The sequence below is a fragment of the Achroia grisella genome, unplaced genomic scaffold (assembly GCF_030625045.1).
Source record: "Achroia grisella isolate CSIRO2021 unplaced genomic scaffold, CSIRO_AGI_Agris_v1 utg2786, whole genome shotgun sequence".
Classification (NCBI taxonomy): domain Eukaryota; kingdom Metazoa; phylum Arthropoda; class Insecta; order Lepidoptera; family Pyralidae; genus Achroia; species Achroia grisella.
In genome coordinates, this window is record NW_026712766.1 from 2,161,241 (window position 1) to 2,179,313 (window position 18,073).

Consider the following 18,073-nt stretch of genomic DNA (forward strand, 5'->3'; position numbering starts at 1 on the left):
ATGTAGGTCTATTACAGACTCTTATGATATGTCAAATCTACCGTCAGTTCGGAATGATTTTGAGCTGATGGTAGATTTGTAGATTTTATATATATAATACATGTGTATTATAGTATAGAACAAGCCGAGAAATTTAAAGATTTGTAATGCGTTCGTGTGAAGCTCAGAAGATCAGTATTGCTAGATGACCCTCTTGTTTTCCCCTTAAATTTAATAATGTTAAATAGATTTCATTTTGTCAAAAAATGTTAACTAGATTTCATTTAGGCAAAATGACACTAATTTAATCCTAAAATTTTTTTGACACTTATGTGAGTAATTTTTTTATCACTATCCCTACCGTACCAGACCTACCTGCTTCAGTTGAGAAAAACTAACAAAAACCAAATTATTTATTACTAAAAAAGCAAAGTAAACTATATTTTTACTTTGCTTCTTCCGGAAATCCCATGTCTTAATTACTATCATTATATGTATATAATAATAATAATACGTTTGGACAATTTACGCAATATAATCTAGTCCCAAGCTAAGCAGAGCTTGTGTTATGAGTACTAGACGACTGATATAAATACTTAGTTTTTTTTTCTCAATACTTACCTAATTTACATAGAAAACAACCAGACCATTGTTTGCTTTCAACAATCATACTCATAAAAACACATGATTGTACCGTGCGAGGAATCAAACTTGCTACCATCGAAGTAAAGCGGTGTGCTAAACCACTAGACCACTGCGGTCGTCAATCCTGTCTACTATAGCAAAGGAAAGTTATAAAAATATTCAAAGGTCTCGCAAAGGATGTACATTATTTGCATTGTCAACGACCGACCGACCGACCGACAACTTTCTATTGCATAAAGATAAAGCTACCAGCATTAATTTAACGTATTTCTCGCGTTATCTCGCGGCAATTGCTAGTGAAAGCGGATATATATATATTACTATTACTATTACTACACAATTCATCTCTATACATATATACTTGTTTGTAATTGACGACCTCGGTGGTCTAGCGGTCTAGCACAGTGCTTTACGTCCGATGGTCGCGGGTTCGATTACTCGCACGGCACAAACATTTGTATTCATGAGTATGATTGCTTGTGTCGGTCTGGGTGTTTTCTATGTATATTATGTATGTATTTACGAAAAAAAAAATTATCTATGTATTTGTATTAGTTATCTAGCACCCATAACACAAGCTTTAGCTAGCTTAACTTGGGTCTGGATGGCGCTGTGTGAATTGTCCCGAGATTATTAGTATTATTATTATATATATGTATGTATATATATTTATTATATCTCCCTTTTTACGGGGGTAATATATTCAAACACGCGGGCCTTAGCCAAGCATGGATGAGTTATGTGATGAAGATAGAAATTTTCTGACTATTCGACATGTATTTAGTATGACGGCTTTTTGTAATAGGTCTATTGTAGAGGAGGGGATATGCAACGTGTCTAGGTGTTTGTTCAGACTTTTTGGTATAATTCCTGTGGATGACAAAACTATGGGTACTATGTGGATGGTGTGTGCTTTCCATTGTTTTTTTAATTCTATTGCTAGATCTGTGTACTTTGTTAGTTTTTCATTGACTGTGCTTTGTATATTGTGTGTGTTTGGGATGGCTATATCTACAAGATATACTTTTTTATTGATTTTGTCGTGTAATGTTATTATTATTATTTATTTTTTTTTTCTCAGCTTTTGCTGGTTTTCTCCACACTTACGGGCCGAAACCTTATTATTATTATTATATACTATACTACTACTATATATATACAATAGATATCTTCTCATTCGATACGTTCTTGACAGTACGGTCGTGGTCATTATAATAGTGGGGTTATGAGTCTGATGTCATCCCCCGTACGACAGCTCGTCATTTGTCTCTACTGCCATTCTGGTACACTCGTGGAGTGGACCGCCTGGGCATAGATAGAATATATATATACTAGCTACCCACCCCGGCTTCACACGGGTGTACATATATTATACATACAAACCTTGCTCTTGACTCACTCTATATAATAAAAAAATCGCTTCAAAATCCGTTGCGTAGTTTTAAAGATTTAAGCATACATGGGGACGGACAGACAGCGACAGCGACTTTATTTTATACTATGTAATGATATATATGCATATATATATTTGTGGAATATGGTATTTTGGAGAACTAAATTTTGATTATAATAATTACAGCAGCTTCTCCAGAGTAATCTGTATCAGAGTTTGCAAATTGTTTATCTTCCTATATGTATAATATTATCTGAGAATCTACTGTTGTAAAAACTCCTCGATACCAGATCCAACTTGAAAAATTAGAACACATTTCTAAGAAGCTTTCATGACACGGTCTAGTACAAAGTTAGGTAGACTTTTTACAAAATTTTCTGCGTGGGCTACCTAAGGTTCATCTATTTCAGTCGCCAGGCAGCTTCCTTTATAAGACATGTTTCGGTTGAAAGTTGAGATATGGCAGTGAAATTCTAAGGCACAGAGGAATAATATTTTAGTCTTCTGCAATAGCAACACAATTTTTCATGTAACTGGTACACCAAACAGGCAAAAAGCTTACCTAAGGGACTGTCCATTAATTACGTGATCTTTTTTTAGCATTTTTAAACCATCATGATAAACTGTTGAATTTGCAACGATGGGCTAACTGATCTGTTCATCTTATCATCCTTCACTAGTAAACCAAACGTGTTAAAATTCCGTGATTTTTCCTAATTCTACGAATAGAATAGAATAGCATAGAATTGAATAGAATAGAATAGAATAGAATAGAACAGAACAGAACAGAATAGAATAGAATAGAATAGAATAGAATATATCTTTATTGAAATTGCCGCAGATGGATTATAATGAAATAGGACACCGCCTGCGCTAACGGTTTGGCTGGCAGGGCACTAGTGAAGGATGATAAGACGAACAGATCAGTTAGCCCATCGTTGCAAAATCAATCATAAGTAAATATGATCATAGCATGATAGGATAACTGACTGAACATGAGAGATCTTATCATCCTCCACTGGTTCCCCGCTAGCGTGAACCGCTAATTTAGACTGGTGCACCATTCCAATATATCCATCGATCTACTGCAAACTCTACGTCGATACCTATATACAACTTAAAACGAACAAATCCGTGGTCACTTGTAAATAATAATTACGTCTAACAATTAATTAAAGAGTCACGTTAAAAAAACATTACCCACCAAAACAATTATGCTCTGATACGCCTGCCTAATTTATCAAAACACATTTTAATGAACTTACGCGCTGTAACAACGAGCAAGAAATTAAACTCCATCTTATTCTAGTAACATATTTTCGACCTTATGACTATGGCAATAAATGCGTGTTTATTTATCGTATAAAAAACCGAAATGTAATGGAAGTGAGGATGCAAAATGAAAGTTTATGACGGTACCGTTATGCGACCGTCGAGCGTCGAAATCATTTAATTTGACAATTGTATCAATACTGAAGATTCACGCCTACATAGCAACAGCTAAAATACAGTGACGGCCTCGGTGATCAAGATTTAGCACACCATTTTGCTTTCTGATAGTCGCGAGTTTGATCGTCCGAGGGACGGTACAAACTTTTGTATTCATGAGTATGATTGTTCGTATTGGTCCGAATGTTTTCTATGTATAAAGTAATTATATCAATTGTCTAGTAACCATAACACGCATCAAACGCAAGCTCTGCTTACAGTGCGATTAGATAGTGCTGTGTTAATTGTCCAGTTTTATTTATTATTATTACTAAGCAAGACCTGTAAAAATAGTTGTAGCAGTGAAGATAAAGAAATAAAAGGGCGTAGCGAAATCTAAGTCGCATACCTAATCCTTGTTAATGTGTATTTAATTATAGAACAACATTTCTTTAAAAGTGCAACACGCAAGTTTCTTCTCGGTCTTCTTGTGATAAGTCTGCGTTCCGAATGAGTAGTAGAATAGAAAAATGCGACTATTAAAAAGTTCTTCTATTAAATTTATTTGAATAATGTAATCTATACCTAAATAAATAAATCATAATTAATTAAAAAACCTATCAAGTAAATAACTTCATAAATATACAATAAGGATCAAAGTGTTACGGCTGTCTTAAGTAATCATTCTTTGAACGTCATCCGCAGTAGACCCATACATACATTAGCATCATTGTGTCATGTATGGATTACCATACATTGTGGGGTTCGGAGGTCAGCAACATGCTGATATACAAACTGATTATCTATAGACGACTTTATTTTAATAAGTAATAATAATTGTGAGGGAGAACTGTATTGCGATGGTTTAAAATGAGACACGTTGCTAGGTAAGGTAAAATGTTTATAATCAGCTACTAGAGAAGACGTTATATCAAAGAATATGGCATTAGAAAAGAATCTATATAAAAACAGAACCTCAAAATATAAAATATATGTATATTATATATATATATATATATATTTTATATTTATTAGGTACTAGCTGTACCCGCAACTTCGTCCGCATGGAATTTAACTTTATTTTTCTAAAATAAAAGTAGCCTAAGTAACTCCTTATTACATCAGCTACCTGCCAAAAAAAGTCCTGTCAAAATCGGTCCAGCTATTTCAGAAATTAGCCGGAACAAACAGACAGACAGATAGAACGATTAAAATTGTAAAAAATGTTATTTTAGTGTATGTACCGTATTTAGATTCATATGCATGTAGTAAAAAACGGTTATTTCAATATTACAGACACTCCAATTTTATTTACATGTATAGATATTGATTATTACATATATTCCTTCTTATAGTATTGTTTTCTTATTATTTATACGAGAATATATATTTTTTTCTCTCGTAACATATTCTAGGTTTATAGTTAGGTGATTATATGCTTATATAGGTGTTTATGTCTAAGATTAAATGAAAATCCCGTGCATGAACAACCATTGCCATGCACATTTGTCATTAAAGTTAACTTAGTTTAGTGAGTAATAGGCATTGCTCAATATATAGAATTGAACAGATGTTTTAAATTTATTTAATGGTAACTCCAATATATCCTTTGGTATCTCATTGTAAAAAAATAAACCCATTTCCATAAAAGACCCATTGGCTTTTTCTAAACGATACTTAGGATCAGCAAGTTTGTCTTTAAATGTAGTATTAATGTTATTTTTGCGTATCGATGAAAGTCTCTTATATCACCATGAATATAAAGTAAAAATGAATGAAAATAGAAAGATGCTTGTATAGACGTTTATTATAGCAGAGCGCAGTGACAGAAGTAATATAAATCAAAATTTATCTAAAGATGATCATATTTTAAATGTAGATAAAAAAAAACACTGCCAGTGATTCTCATTGTAGGTCTAACATATACACACATAACATATATGCTTTTTCCAAGCAAAAGTATTATTTCTTTTAGTCGGCTTCAATCTTCAACAATGATACTATCTGAAGATATATTATTGTCAAGAGTGAATTTCCTGTCCGTTCATTGTGGCCAGTTATCACGTCATTATCCAATGCATTCGACACATCTGTATTAAGGAGTTAATAAATATACAAAGCGTATGGGTTTGTTTGTATGAGAGTTTTTTCGTAACTGGAATAGAATATGAGCATACGGCTCACTACTTATTTGATTGGTTAAATAACAGATAGTCCATACTAAAAGGGTAAAATGTGTTCCCATTTTAGTGTGAACTAGTTGTTTAATGGTTCTGTGGGTGACCATTTGCTGCACTGCGCCTTTGTTTTGTTTTATTAATTTATACAAAATTTTATACATAAGTTATTACCATTTGCCGTGGAGATGTTGGGCCCATGGAGCCCGGAAGCCAAATTGTTTTTAACATATATTTCAGCGCGGCTCATCGAGGTTACTTGTGACCCGAGAGCTGGTAGCTATTTTGCCCAAAGGCTAAGTCCATCCATTCAAAGAGGCAAAGCTACCAGTATCTTGGGTACGCTGCCTCGATGTGCCACGTTGGATTACAATGATTGTTTTTTGTAATTGTTTGTATTGAATTAAGATTATAGATATAAGTAGAAAATAAATATATATATACAGTTATTCCGTATAACACTAGCAATAGGCCAGTGAAAGTTCCGTCAAAATCCGTCCAGCCGTTTAGAGATTAGCAAGAACAAACAGACAGGATTAGATTTTGGTGTAAGTGCCGTATACACTTTTATATGCATTTAGAGAAAAGCTGTTAATTGGAAATTATAACTACATACTTCATAATGATCTGCTTGTTTCTTATCCCATTTATTAGATTGGCGTAATATGTTTTCTCTTCCATTCATACCTGGTCGCAGTCTACTCATTATTTACTCCCTTTCTTACCATATCATCTTTCACACAGTCCATCCATCTCTTCTTCGGTCTTCCTCTGCCCTTATCTATCCACGCTCATATGTAACTCCTTCCTAAGATATGATAAGAGATGATCGTTCCTTCGCATTACACGCCCATACCACGACAGACGATTACTCCTGAACCTCTCCGACACCGGCGCCACTTTCATACTTCCTCTAATGTATTCACCTCATTTCCTCTAATGTAACCATACACTTCAATTGTATTTATTTGTATAGATTGGTTTGCGGGTAAAACCGTGTGTACATCTAGTAGTATGCCATGTTGAACATATGTTTATTGATGTGTCAAAAATATACGTTAACAGACACAGATAGTATGCACTCGAATGGAAATAGATACATTATCAATTTCATTAATCATTTAGCAAAGTTTGATAACGGCCGTCTATCAGTGCCATTTGTTTTACGGCTCTGGCAGCGAGATCTCGATATCGAACGTTTGTTTTGTATCAAATATCTAAGTTGTTTATAACTTAAATATACATACTAGCTGTTATTTGTGACGTTATCCGCGTGGAATATGACTTTTTTTTTATAAATAAAATTTCTAATTTAAACCTAAGGGACTTCTTATGAGATTGGCTATCTGCGAGAAGTCTCATCAAAATCGGTCTAGCCTGTTCAGAAATTAACAAGAATAAACAGACAAATTTATAAAATATTTTTTTAATGCGTATATAATATCGAATACTTCAAAAAACATTAAGTTTATTCCTTGCTTAAAGGTGGGCAAAGCACTTACACCCCTCGTGTTGCGGGTGCTTATATGTGACGGTAAACGGTTACCATCAAGTAAGCTACCTCATTTGTCCCCTATGCTATAAAAAAACTTTCAAATTACATTGTATCACAATGACGGATAAAAAGCAGACAAAGTCGCGAATCACAGCTAGTGGGGTTATATGAACAAGAGGAGGTCATCTAAAAGTCATTGCTAGGCTGAAGAGACACAAGTGACCTTCATTGCTACACATCGTACCCCATAAACAGAGTATTGAACTCAGTAGGTTAATTGTGGGTGTAATATTAATGATATACTACGTACACTCTTATTTATAGATGCATAAAGTTGAAAATTACGGGTAAAGTGCGCTTGGAAAATGTGATACATGGTTTTCTATGCTTAGCCTAGTTTCCACTGCAATTATACAACAATGTAAGTTAGTAGATGAAAAAATAATGGATGGTAGAAAAATCAGTTTACCGACTTTAAATGAATTTTTATGGTACACGAGCTTGACGACGCTTATAGAGCACGACTTGCTTTTCTTGAGGTTCTTAGAGATCAACCTAATAGTAGCTGACATAAATCCTATTTGTTTATACTACGATAGGCTAACAGGGATACGGCCTATCTATGATGCATATCGATGGTAAACGCTTCCCATACCCTATGGTTGCTAGAAACATCAGGGGTGTCACGTACGCATTGCCCTTAAGAATATCCTATATTAAGGTTTCTTAAGTCTCGGTACCGCCCTGGACCGGTCTTAAAAAACCCTATGCTGTAGTCTCTTGAGACAACCTCAGGTAGTTCATTCCACAATCTAAATGGGAAGAAGCTCCTCTGATACCGCACTGTCCTGACCATTTAGATTCCAGCGTGTGGGGATGAATTTCCTATCGATGGCGAGCGATGTAAATCATCACAACTTTCGCCAAGTTCTTATTGTCCTTTTTGTCGCACGGTTCCTTTCTCCCTCATGTCTATGTTGTTATTTTATATTTATGTTGTTTATATGCCCCACCTACCCTTTTCTTATCTTTACTTTCTCTAAGGTAGTCTGAAAGAGATTGCATTTAGCAACAGGACCGCCTTTTATATTCAGTTTAAAATTTATAATTTTGACTCATTTATGTACCTTGGAGGTCCTTGTAATGGACCTTATACGGTATTTTTTAAGGGTACATTAAGATCAACAAGGTCGACATTATTATTGTAACATTCCTGGTATTTTAGGCGTCGATTGTCAACGGTAACCATTTACCATCAGATTGGTTATATATGCTGATTGCCACCAGTGTGGTATAAAAGAATAATGACATTAATAGTAGAATGGGAACCCGCCCTTATGACGCGTGCCACGCCTGCATACACCGCGACATGTGTAGTTGATTCCTTTGCCACTCCTACTGCTCCAAATACATAATTAACGCTTTTCTATGGATAACATTTATCGATGGGACCGAGGTAGGCTTTGTATGAAGTCCTCACCGTCTAACGTATTTTTTTTTTAATATATGATAATGGAATTTACCGCCTGCGCTAACGGTTTACGCTGGCGGGGCACCAGTGGAGGATGATAAGATGAGCATGAGGTCAGGTCAGTTAGCCCATCGTGACAAAATCACCAAGAATTTATCACGATGGTTTCCAGGGGGAACCGCGTGGAGATCAACCTGACATGGTACATTGCTAGCAATAAGATAATCAATCCACATTACTAACCTTTTCCCCTCGTCTCACGTATTTCTTTTTATACTACTATATAGTGGCAAACAAGTATACGGGTCATGGTAGATATGATAAACGGTTACAGTAGACTATGGGCACCTAAAACACTTGCAGACTTTTAAGAAACCTTAACATACCCTTCTTAAAAAACTCCATGCTGTAGTCTCTTCAAAAAACGTCGGCAGGTATTCCACAATCTATGTGTACTCAGGACAATTCACACAGCGTCATCTAGTCCCAAATTAAGCAAGCAAGTGAACTTAATCCCTAAAGACAGGTATTGTTTACTCTTCGTTTAACTTTTTTTATAAATAAATGCGTAATATACATATAAAATACCCAGACCGACACAAACAATCATAGTCATATTTTCGCACTATATAAATATTTGTATAGTGCGAGGAATATAACCTGTGCCCATCGGAAGTAAGGCGATGTGCCGCTACCACTAGACCACCGACATCCGATTACCGCTCTTCCTGGCCCTGTTTACCGCGTAAGGGTTGACGTAACGAAGTATGAATGGGGCCAATAGAACGAATTACAAACAATTCTTTCCCCCGGGAATCGTCAGGTACCACTATGTTAATCAACTTCACATACGTGCGTAAAAACAACTGATAACATGAAATATTTAATTAAATATATTGTTTGGGGAATTTACAAAAAGCGAATGTACTTGGGCACATGGGATCAAGCATGCAGAAGAGTTTTTGTTGAGACATGGTAGTGAATTAATGGATACGTTTTCATTTTGTCAAAATCTTTGTTTGCTTGAAATGTTGTTGCTTACCATTACAAATACATAAAAAAATACGTATACATAAAAAATAGTACGTTTTAACATATCATCTTTCTCATAGTCCATCCATCTCTTTTTCGGTCTTCCTTTGCGCTCATAACCATCCACATTCATATGTAACACCTTCCTTAAAATATCTTCATTCCTACGCATTATATGCCCCTACCACGCCAGTTATTACTACCCATTTAATCCTACAAATTCACAAACTCCGTTACTGTTACACAGCAATGATTTATGTGAAACATTTGTACAAACATTCGTTTCCTAACCTTGGGTTGGCAGCTCCAAATTTAAAAAACTAGGATTTCAAGTTGTAGTACCAAGACAATTCAGTTTAAAAACAGCACGCAATAATAGAATTGCACGCAACAATAGTCAAATTAATATATAGTGAAAATAAGGGAACTTAAAATTAAGTATGTAATTGAAATAATCATGTTCTTTAATTAAAATATATGAATAACTTTGGTTTGAAAACTAGTTAATAATAGAGATTTAAATTTTAAACCCAGGACGCTGGTTAAATGTTACTCAGGACGTCCCAGGACACTCCAAAAACTAGGACACGTCCTGGGAAAATTGAACGGTTGGCAACTCTATCCTAACCTGACTACACCTGTTGCATAATGAAGCCCCTAATGGGAGCACAGCCCAGAACACTTGGACCAATACGAAAAGTCCACTCCAAAAACTAGGACGTGTCCTGGGAAAATTGAACGGCTGGCAACTCTATCCTAACCTGACAACACCTGTTGCATAATGAAGCCCCTAATGGGAGCACAGCCCAGAACACTTGGACCAACACGAAAAGTATGTTTCCTTGATAAAAACGGCGGAGAATCGATTTGCGTCAGTGCTCTAGCAAGGCCATTATTAGTATAAGTTTCAGTTATAGAGGAGAAATAATTCTCTACACGTTGATTTAATCTGCATTCATTAAATATTTATCCTGTAATTATAAGAGGGATAGTCATACGGAATGGCAACGTATGAGTGGTATCAGGGGTGTCACATTATAAGGTGTTACTCGTAGTACTACTCATATATGTATATTGGCGACTGATTCATTCTACCTACATAAAAAAAATAGCATAGGCTGGTTCTGATTGGTTTCGTGTATTACTATAAAAATAATAATAATAACCCTGAACAATTAATACAGCGCCATCTAGTCCCACTGTAAGTATACCTTGTGTTATGGGTACTAGACAAATAGATAAATAGTTAGATATTTTTTTAATACATACATATATAATATATATAAGAAACAGCCAGATCGATACAAACAATCATACTCATGAATACAAATATTTCTACCGTGCGAGGAATGGAACCGGCGATCATTGGATACCGCTAGACCACAGTGGCCAGAGCACAGCGGCAGACATCTTTACATAATATAAAATTAAGTACTTCATGTTATACTATGTATAGATGTCTGTAGTAGACCTACATAAATAAAGATATTTTCATTTAATTTGCTTCGACCTTACACAAGTAAAAGAGAACTCGCAATATACACTTTCATTATTTAATTTCTACTATTTTGTTTAATTCCGTTACCATAAGTATGTGTGAGACCACAAATATTCAGCCCCCTCCGATCGATCCCCCGTCCAATTCAAACGGGGATCGAAATTACGACGGCCTGAGCCGAGGTTCGAACCCCTAGTGGTGCCCTCAGACTAAAGTCGTATCCGTCGGGCAGGAGTTGGCCTTCAGCCGCTCCATAAGTCCTTCCGCGGGTTTGGAGTGCCATCTGCACTCGCCCCATAACGTCCGGTGAAGCTGTAAAGGCCAGCTACGGCCAACAGCATTAGAGTAGTCCGAAAAAAAAAAAAATATTCAGTACGGAAACCTGAGCACCGCTACTGGTAGTATTATGACCTACCCTATTAGTGATCAAATTCCGACCATTATTGGATCTACAATTCTACACCCATATTGCGACACGTGTTTTGCCTCTAAATTAGGCATCATCAGGTAATGAATAGAGTTTGGAAGCCTATTGTTGACTGTTCGGCAATGCACTAGGCTCACACGTGCTAATGGTAGCGGAATGAAACAAAATAATACAAATCCATTAGGTAATGAAATGGACTTCCGCAAAATAACACGTAATTCGATAACTTTCATTAGAGAGAGCCCGGAGCGATCTTAGAGATCAGATTTGAGTATCGTTACAAAGAGTAACTATGAAACGGCTGGACCGATCGAGACCAAAGTTTCATCGAAGGTCGACCATCGGGCCTAGATCGTTTACCACTCAAAAAATTACGATCGCTCGAGGTCAAGTTTTTAAGAATAAACGTATCACGTAACATGTGACCTGGTGTGTAAACAACACACCGGTAACAAACCAACATATTCAATACTAGCTAACCCGCGCAACTTCGTCTGAGTTTCATTTCCCCACGTTCTGCAATATTTTTCATTGCAGCTCCGCTCCTATTGGTCGTAGCGTAATGTTTTATAGCTTAAAGCCTTCCTCGACAAATGGACTATCTAACACAAAAGGATTTTTTCAATTAGAACTAGTACTTCCAGAGATTAGCGCGTTCAAACAAACAAACTCTTAATAAATAAGCTTAATAGTAGTAATAATATTAATAAGTATTAGTATAAGATAGGCCATGAATTTTTTGTACTATTTTTTAGAATATTAGCATTAAGTAGTAATAATTTTTAATCACAATACATGTACGGAATCGCTACAGTTTTGAGTTGTATTCGCGCTTGATGAGTACTTTCAATATGTGCGATATACTATTTCACCTGTTACAATATTTACCTAGACCGGACAAACAAAATTGTAATATGAACATTCCAACCCAATTTAATTAAGTTTTGCGCAGATATATGTAATTTCATTTATTATGTACCTCATACTCATTACATTAATGTTTGCCCCATCAGTGTGTACTATTTTTTTTATAATGTTAATAAATGTAATGTTTATAGACTGGGAGGGCGGGGCTCCCCATTAACTAACAATTACTAAACCCCCCCCCCCCCCCCCCCCCCCCCCCCCCCGGGTTAGGAATTGTTAGTTAATGTGGACTGATGATCCCATTGCCAGCAATGTCCACGTTAGTTTAATCTCCACATGGTTCTCCCTGGAAACAATCCTGATAAATTCCTAGTGAATTTTCCAGGGTGGGCTAGCTGATCTGACCTTATAATACTACCCTCCACTGGTGCCCCGCCAGCGTAAACCGGCCTTTGAACTATACCACTATAGTCCACTTATAAAATACTTAATACGGAAAAGCATAAAAAATGTAGAGTTGATGATATGGCCATATGTTGCAAAAACCTCATACTGAAGAAGTGTCTTTCCATGGCTATAATGAAAATAGGATGAGGTAGGGCACTATCTAGCTGTCTAATGTCCATAGGAACAACTGTGCATGTAATACTTGTATATGCATTTAATGTTAGACATAGATTACCTATATTAATAACGAAGTAAATAATGTCTTTTTAAAAAAAATCTGTTAAGTTTCCTGCCAGTTCTTCTCAATTAAATCTATATATTGAATTGGATGTTAAGGGAAAAAATATTAATAAATAAAACCTGACTTGATCAGCCCTGTCAAAGGACACTGATTACCTCAAGATTGGGAAAACCATCCCCTGGTTGAAGAACAGTGGAGTAAGATGAGAATGGTACATATCATTCTAAAAATAAGTAAATTCATAAAAAAATAAATAAAAGTAAAGGAACCTGTGCGTAACAGATAAATATATAAATATAATTGTTTTTCTGCGTTAGTAGAGGAAAATAACAGAATACATAACAATAATTAGTATTATACAATAATAAATACACATATGTGCATAATTCTTGCGACCTTGACATTAACTATGTAGAGTACCTACTCTATAATTATGGTACCTACCATTAGGTATAACTAGGATTCTTACAATAGTTATTATATTATATAATACCACTTTACCATTATTAGTAAGCAGTTTCTGGAATGTTCTTATTTTATCATAACTCAACGTTAGAAATGTGACAGTAACTCTGTCTGTCTATCATGCTTTCACACCAAAACTTCTAAGCCAATCTTATATATAAAAATGAAATTACTTTTGTTAGTCTCACTCAAACTCGAGAATGGCTGGACCAATTTGGCTAATTTGTTTTAGTCTTAAAATATTTGTAGAAGTTCAAGGAAGGTTTAAGTTGTGAGAAATTGCATGGAAAGTAGTAAGAACATAAATTTTATTTTCCCATACAAACTGTTACGGATATTTACCTGTCAAACCCCAATTTGTGAATGCAACATGCATTCAGAAATTTATTGCATAACTAAACTTCACAATTAAATTTGGTACACAGATAGTCTAGACCAGTGATTCAAAGTGGTCTATATCGACCCCCAGGGGTCTATGACAAACTGCAAGGGTTCTACAACAGCGGTCATCTTGTTTTTACTTTATGTTTTTAACACTAAATTTTACTACAATACCAGGTAACAATGGGGGGTCTAACCAAAACCGAAAAAATTGGCAAGGGGTCTACAACACAAAAAGGTTTGGGTACCTCTGGTCTAGACCCTGAGAAAGAACATACTACTTTTTAATATGAAAAAGTGATGTAGAGGGTTATATTATTGTTATATATTTTTTTAATTGTCTATGTTAGATGCACATATCTTTTTGTTCACTGAAATAGAATTACAAATAATAAGAGGTTTAATATCCTATATGAGTTTTGTTGTTTTCTTTATTTTGTTTGTTGATTATTATCATGTACATATATATGGTTATTTAATCTTATCTTAAAGTATTTTGATTACAAAAATAGAATATGCTACTCATTTGTATTGTTTTCAAAAATCCCAATTAATAATAATTATTCTAGTTCAATGCAGAAAATTAATAACTAGTCCTGGGTTCCCCTTGGTGTTGATTACCTTTTTTTTATTATGAAATTTACCATTTTTAAAAAGTTAAATTAAATATACTTATATCAGTATGGAATACCATACCTTTCCAACTCCGAAATAATTTCACAAATTGGTATTTTGATTGTTGAGTGTTGTAGAAATATACTTTCCTCAAAACAAGGTATTTTTTTTACAATAATATATGATATACTATCTGTGCTCGCTGTTTTACCTACATTAAAAATATAGCCTATGTGTTATTCTAATATATAAACTATATTATTGTTAAGTTCATTAAAATCCATACAGTACTTTTTGCCTGAAATGGTTAATAAATCATCCATACATCCATTTAGGCACACTCAAAAACTTCCACATTTATAATATTACTTAGTAGGATTTTTTAAGAAATCCAAAATATTCATATATATTTCATATAAAATACCTAAGATGTTATAAATATAGTAAAATGTTATAAACATGTACTGTTATGACCAACATATTTTTTATACTCACATTATGTGTGCATAGTGCATATGGGACACAGTCACCTAGATACATAAAATAATAAATGCATTTAATAATGTCTAGTAAGACAAATTCAATATTGTCTACTAGGCACTGCTGTATCTAAACTGTGTCACCCCACCTTACATTTTCCTATTGTTATTTAGTATATAAGATCATTATTTCTATGTACACATTGTCAGTTTATCATCATCAGTAATATACATCGTCTCGACCAGCAACATAGTAATATTCACCCGCAACAGTGGTGACCCCGACGTGATCTGGCCGACGTGGTCGAGACGATACCTGGGAAAACGACGAGATCAAACAAGAGATCTCTGTCTGACGGCATCCTGCGCACCACCAACGATTGCACATTTCCACCGGCTTCCCAGAAGCGGGTCTCACCGGCTCGGAAATTCAAGAGGCATAAAAGTCGTTGGCAATACTGCGCAACAAGGATCCTGCCGTGCTACTGACCCCCCAGTAAACACAACTGCCTGCTGGATATAATCTCTGGACGAAAAATTGAAACTGGAAAAATAAAGCAAAAATGCTGTCTACAAAAGTACAACCAACAGTCACCGCCGACGTCATTGCACACCTGTCGTCACTAATTGCGACACTGCGATCAGAAATTGCTGATATACGCGAAAAGCGCTCGCCACACACAAACAGACGCAGCAACTACCGATCTAGGTCAAATTCGCACCTACGGTCATTGCATAGTCGGAAAAATGACTATTATTTATATTATATCATCGCAAAATATAAAGAAAAGGCATACAAATGTGACATGCCGCGCTCCTATAGACAACCGTCGGAAAACTAGATTCGACGCAGAATAAGACGGAACGCTGTGCTGTTCATCCGTCTAACCGCCTAGCTATAACCGACTCTAACAGTGGCTATAGAATTTTGGTGGACACCGAAAGCAAAAATCTCGGTGAATAAAACACAAGCACAGACCAAAGAGAGCGCTAGCGAAATCAAATTATTCGCCGCAAACAATTAATATGAGCAAATGCGAGTTCTTCACAAATGAGTTAGATTTTCTTGGTTATCATATAATGAGCCAAGGGATGAAACCAACGCAAGAAAAATGGCAAGCAATCGACGAGTACCCTAAACCCACGACAGTCGAAGATTTACGTCGTTATTTGGGTATAATGAATTTTTATTGTTACTAAAGTGCATAATATCTTAAATTTTACAGTTAAATTTTATAATTTTTTTTTGTGTGTAATATATATATTTTTTTCTCTCAAGGGGGGAATATCTATGGGACACAGTCACCTAGATACATAAAATAATAAATGCATTTAATAATGTCTAGTAAGACAAATTCAATATTGTCTACTAGGCACTGCTGTATCTAAACTGTGTCACCCCACCTTACATTTTCCTATTGTTATTTAGTATATAAGATCATTATTTCTATGTACACATTGTCAGTTTATCATCATCTGTAAAATACATCGTCTCGACCAGCAACATCGTAATATTCACCCGCAACAGTGCACTACTCACTTATATAAGATAAACAAATCATATCTTTTTATCAAAATACAGCATAAAGTGAATATATAAGTATAATAAAAAACTTACTGTGATAACTATTGTAGGTACTTTTTTTATATCAGTATTATTTCAAAATAAATTATATTAAATACATGTCAATATAGTTTACTAAATAAATAAAGTGTAAAGGAACATAGTCCAAAGCTCTATAATCTAAAATAGAGACTTTTTTTAAAAAGTGGGTATACCAAAACACTTAGAAAAAATACTATAAACACCTGGCTAAACACTTTAGAGCATCTTATAGGTAAATTGAGCACAGTGATTATAAATTACACAGATAAAATATATAGAATTTATCGAGCCAATTAACAGGGTTAGTTCATTCACGCCTTCACAAAAATTGACAGTAGGTACATAAACCTTGAAAACAATGCGAGAGCGCGCACTAATACACCATACTATCATAATGTTTCTCTGACCTTCAGCGCTTTGGTTCAGCGACGACAGAGCCCCGGCCGTGGAGATGTCCTTCCGTCCGGCTTTCGGCGGGTCAGAATCTGAATCGTCGAAAACCAGCGTCCGAACCGACTGTGAACAGCGACGGTTCATAGCCACAATCACTGAACACACAACTGCACTGAGATATTCGCCATTTATCACGTTTCTCTTAACGATGTGATCACAACGCGACTATTTACATCACGAGCGAACTATGCGAATTAATTAATAGAGCGTAATTTATTAATAATGTTATTGAATGTATTTTTTATGCCATTATAAATATCACGACAGACGGACACAAGAGTCGTGTACAAATCGAAAATTATCGCAACACAGTCGACCACAGTTCACGACAGCAAAAGATTTGCTTGACAATTCACAGAGTAGACAGTGCGAAATACATGCTGACAGCGAATGAAGGAATCGAGAGAAAAATAATGGGTACTCTGTGAATATACAGAGCACAGAGTAAAGACTCGTATGAATTTATTTCTCCACCAATCCGACCAAAACGAAGCATGAGAGACCAATCAGCGTACTCATGAAAATTTAGACCAATGATGAGACAGCAATTTTTAACTACAGACTAATATTAGCCAGTGAAATTATTACATAAATAGGAAAAGAGAAGCATAATAAGCAAATCCAGAAATAATTAATTAATGTTGCTATAATTGTCTCAAAACATCACAAAAAATATGTTAATAATTTGCCTGGGAATGCGTTCTGATATAAAAATGGCATTTTCATGTTTAGATATTTTCATTGATTCTTTAGGTTTACATATTCAAAGTCATCATACGGATACCTAATTTTACACTGGGCTTTGTGTACACAAGCATATTTTTGTAATGAACTATTTTAAAATTATAAATTCTATATGTTGAATGGCAAATATTGAATCATTTTCAGTAGAACACCTGTACGACGTATTTTACTTTGAAAAAGTCTATATCGTCTAATGTGTATAAACACACTTATAAATTACAATTAAAAGC

General features: G+C 35.1%; 1 protein-coding gene across 1 annotated transcript in view; it reads right to left on the reverse strand.

Annotated features, from left to right (window-relative positions):
• The window catches only part of LOC131843129 (microtubule-associated serine/threonine-protein kinase 3), a 78,717-nt gene extending 61,534 nt beyond the window's left edge, over positions 1 to 17,183 (reverse strand). Inside the window, 1 exon segment of the mRNA XM_059191732.1 lies at positions 17,054 to 17,183. Coding sequence (XP_059047715.1) covers positions 17,054 to 17,183 — 130 coding nt within the window.
• Between the last annotated feature and the right edge of the window lie 890 nt (positions 17,184 to 18,073).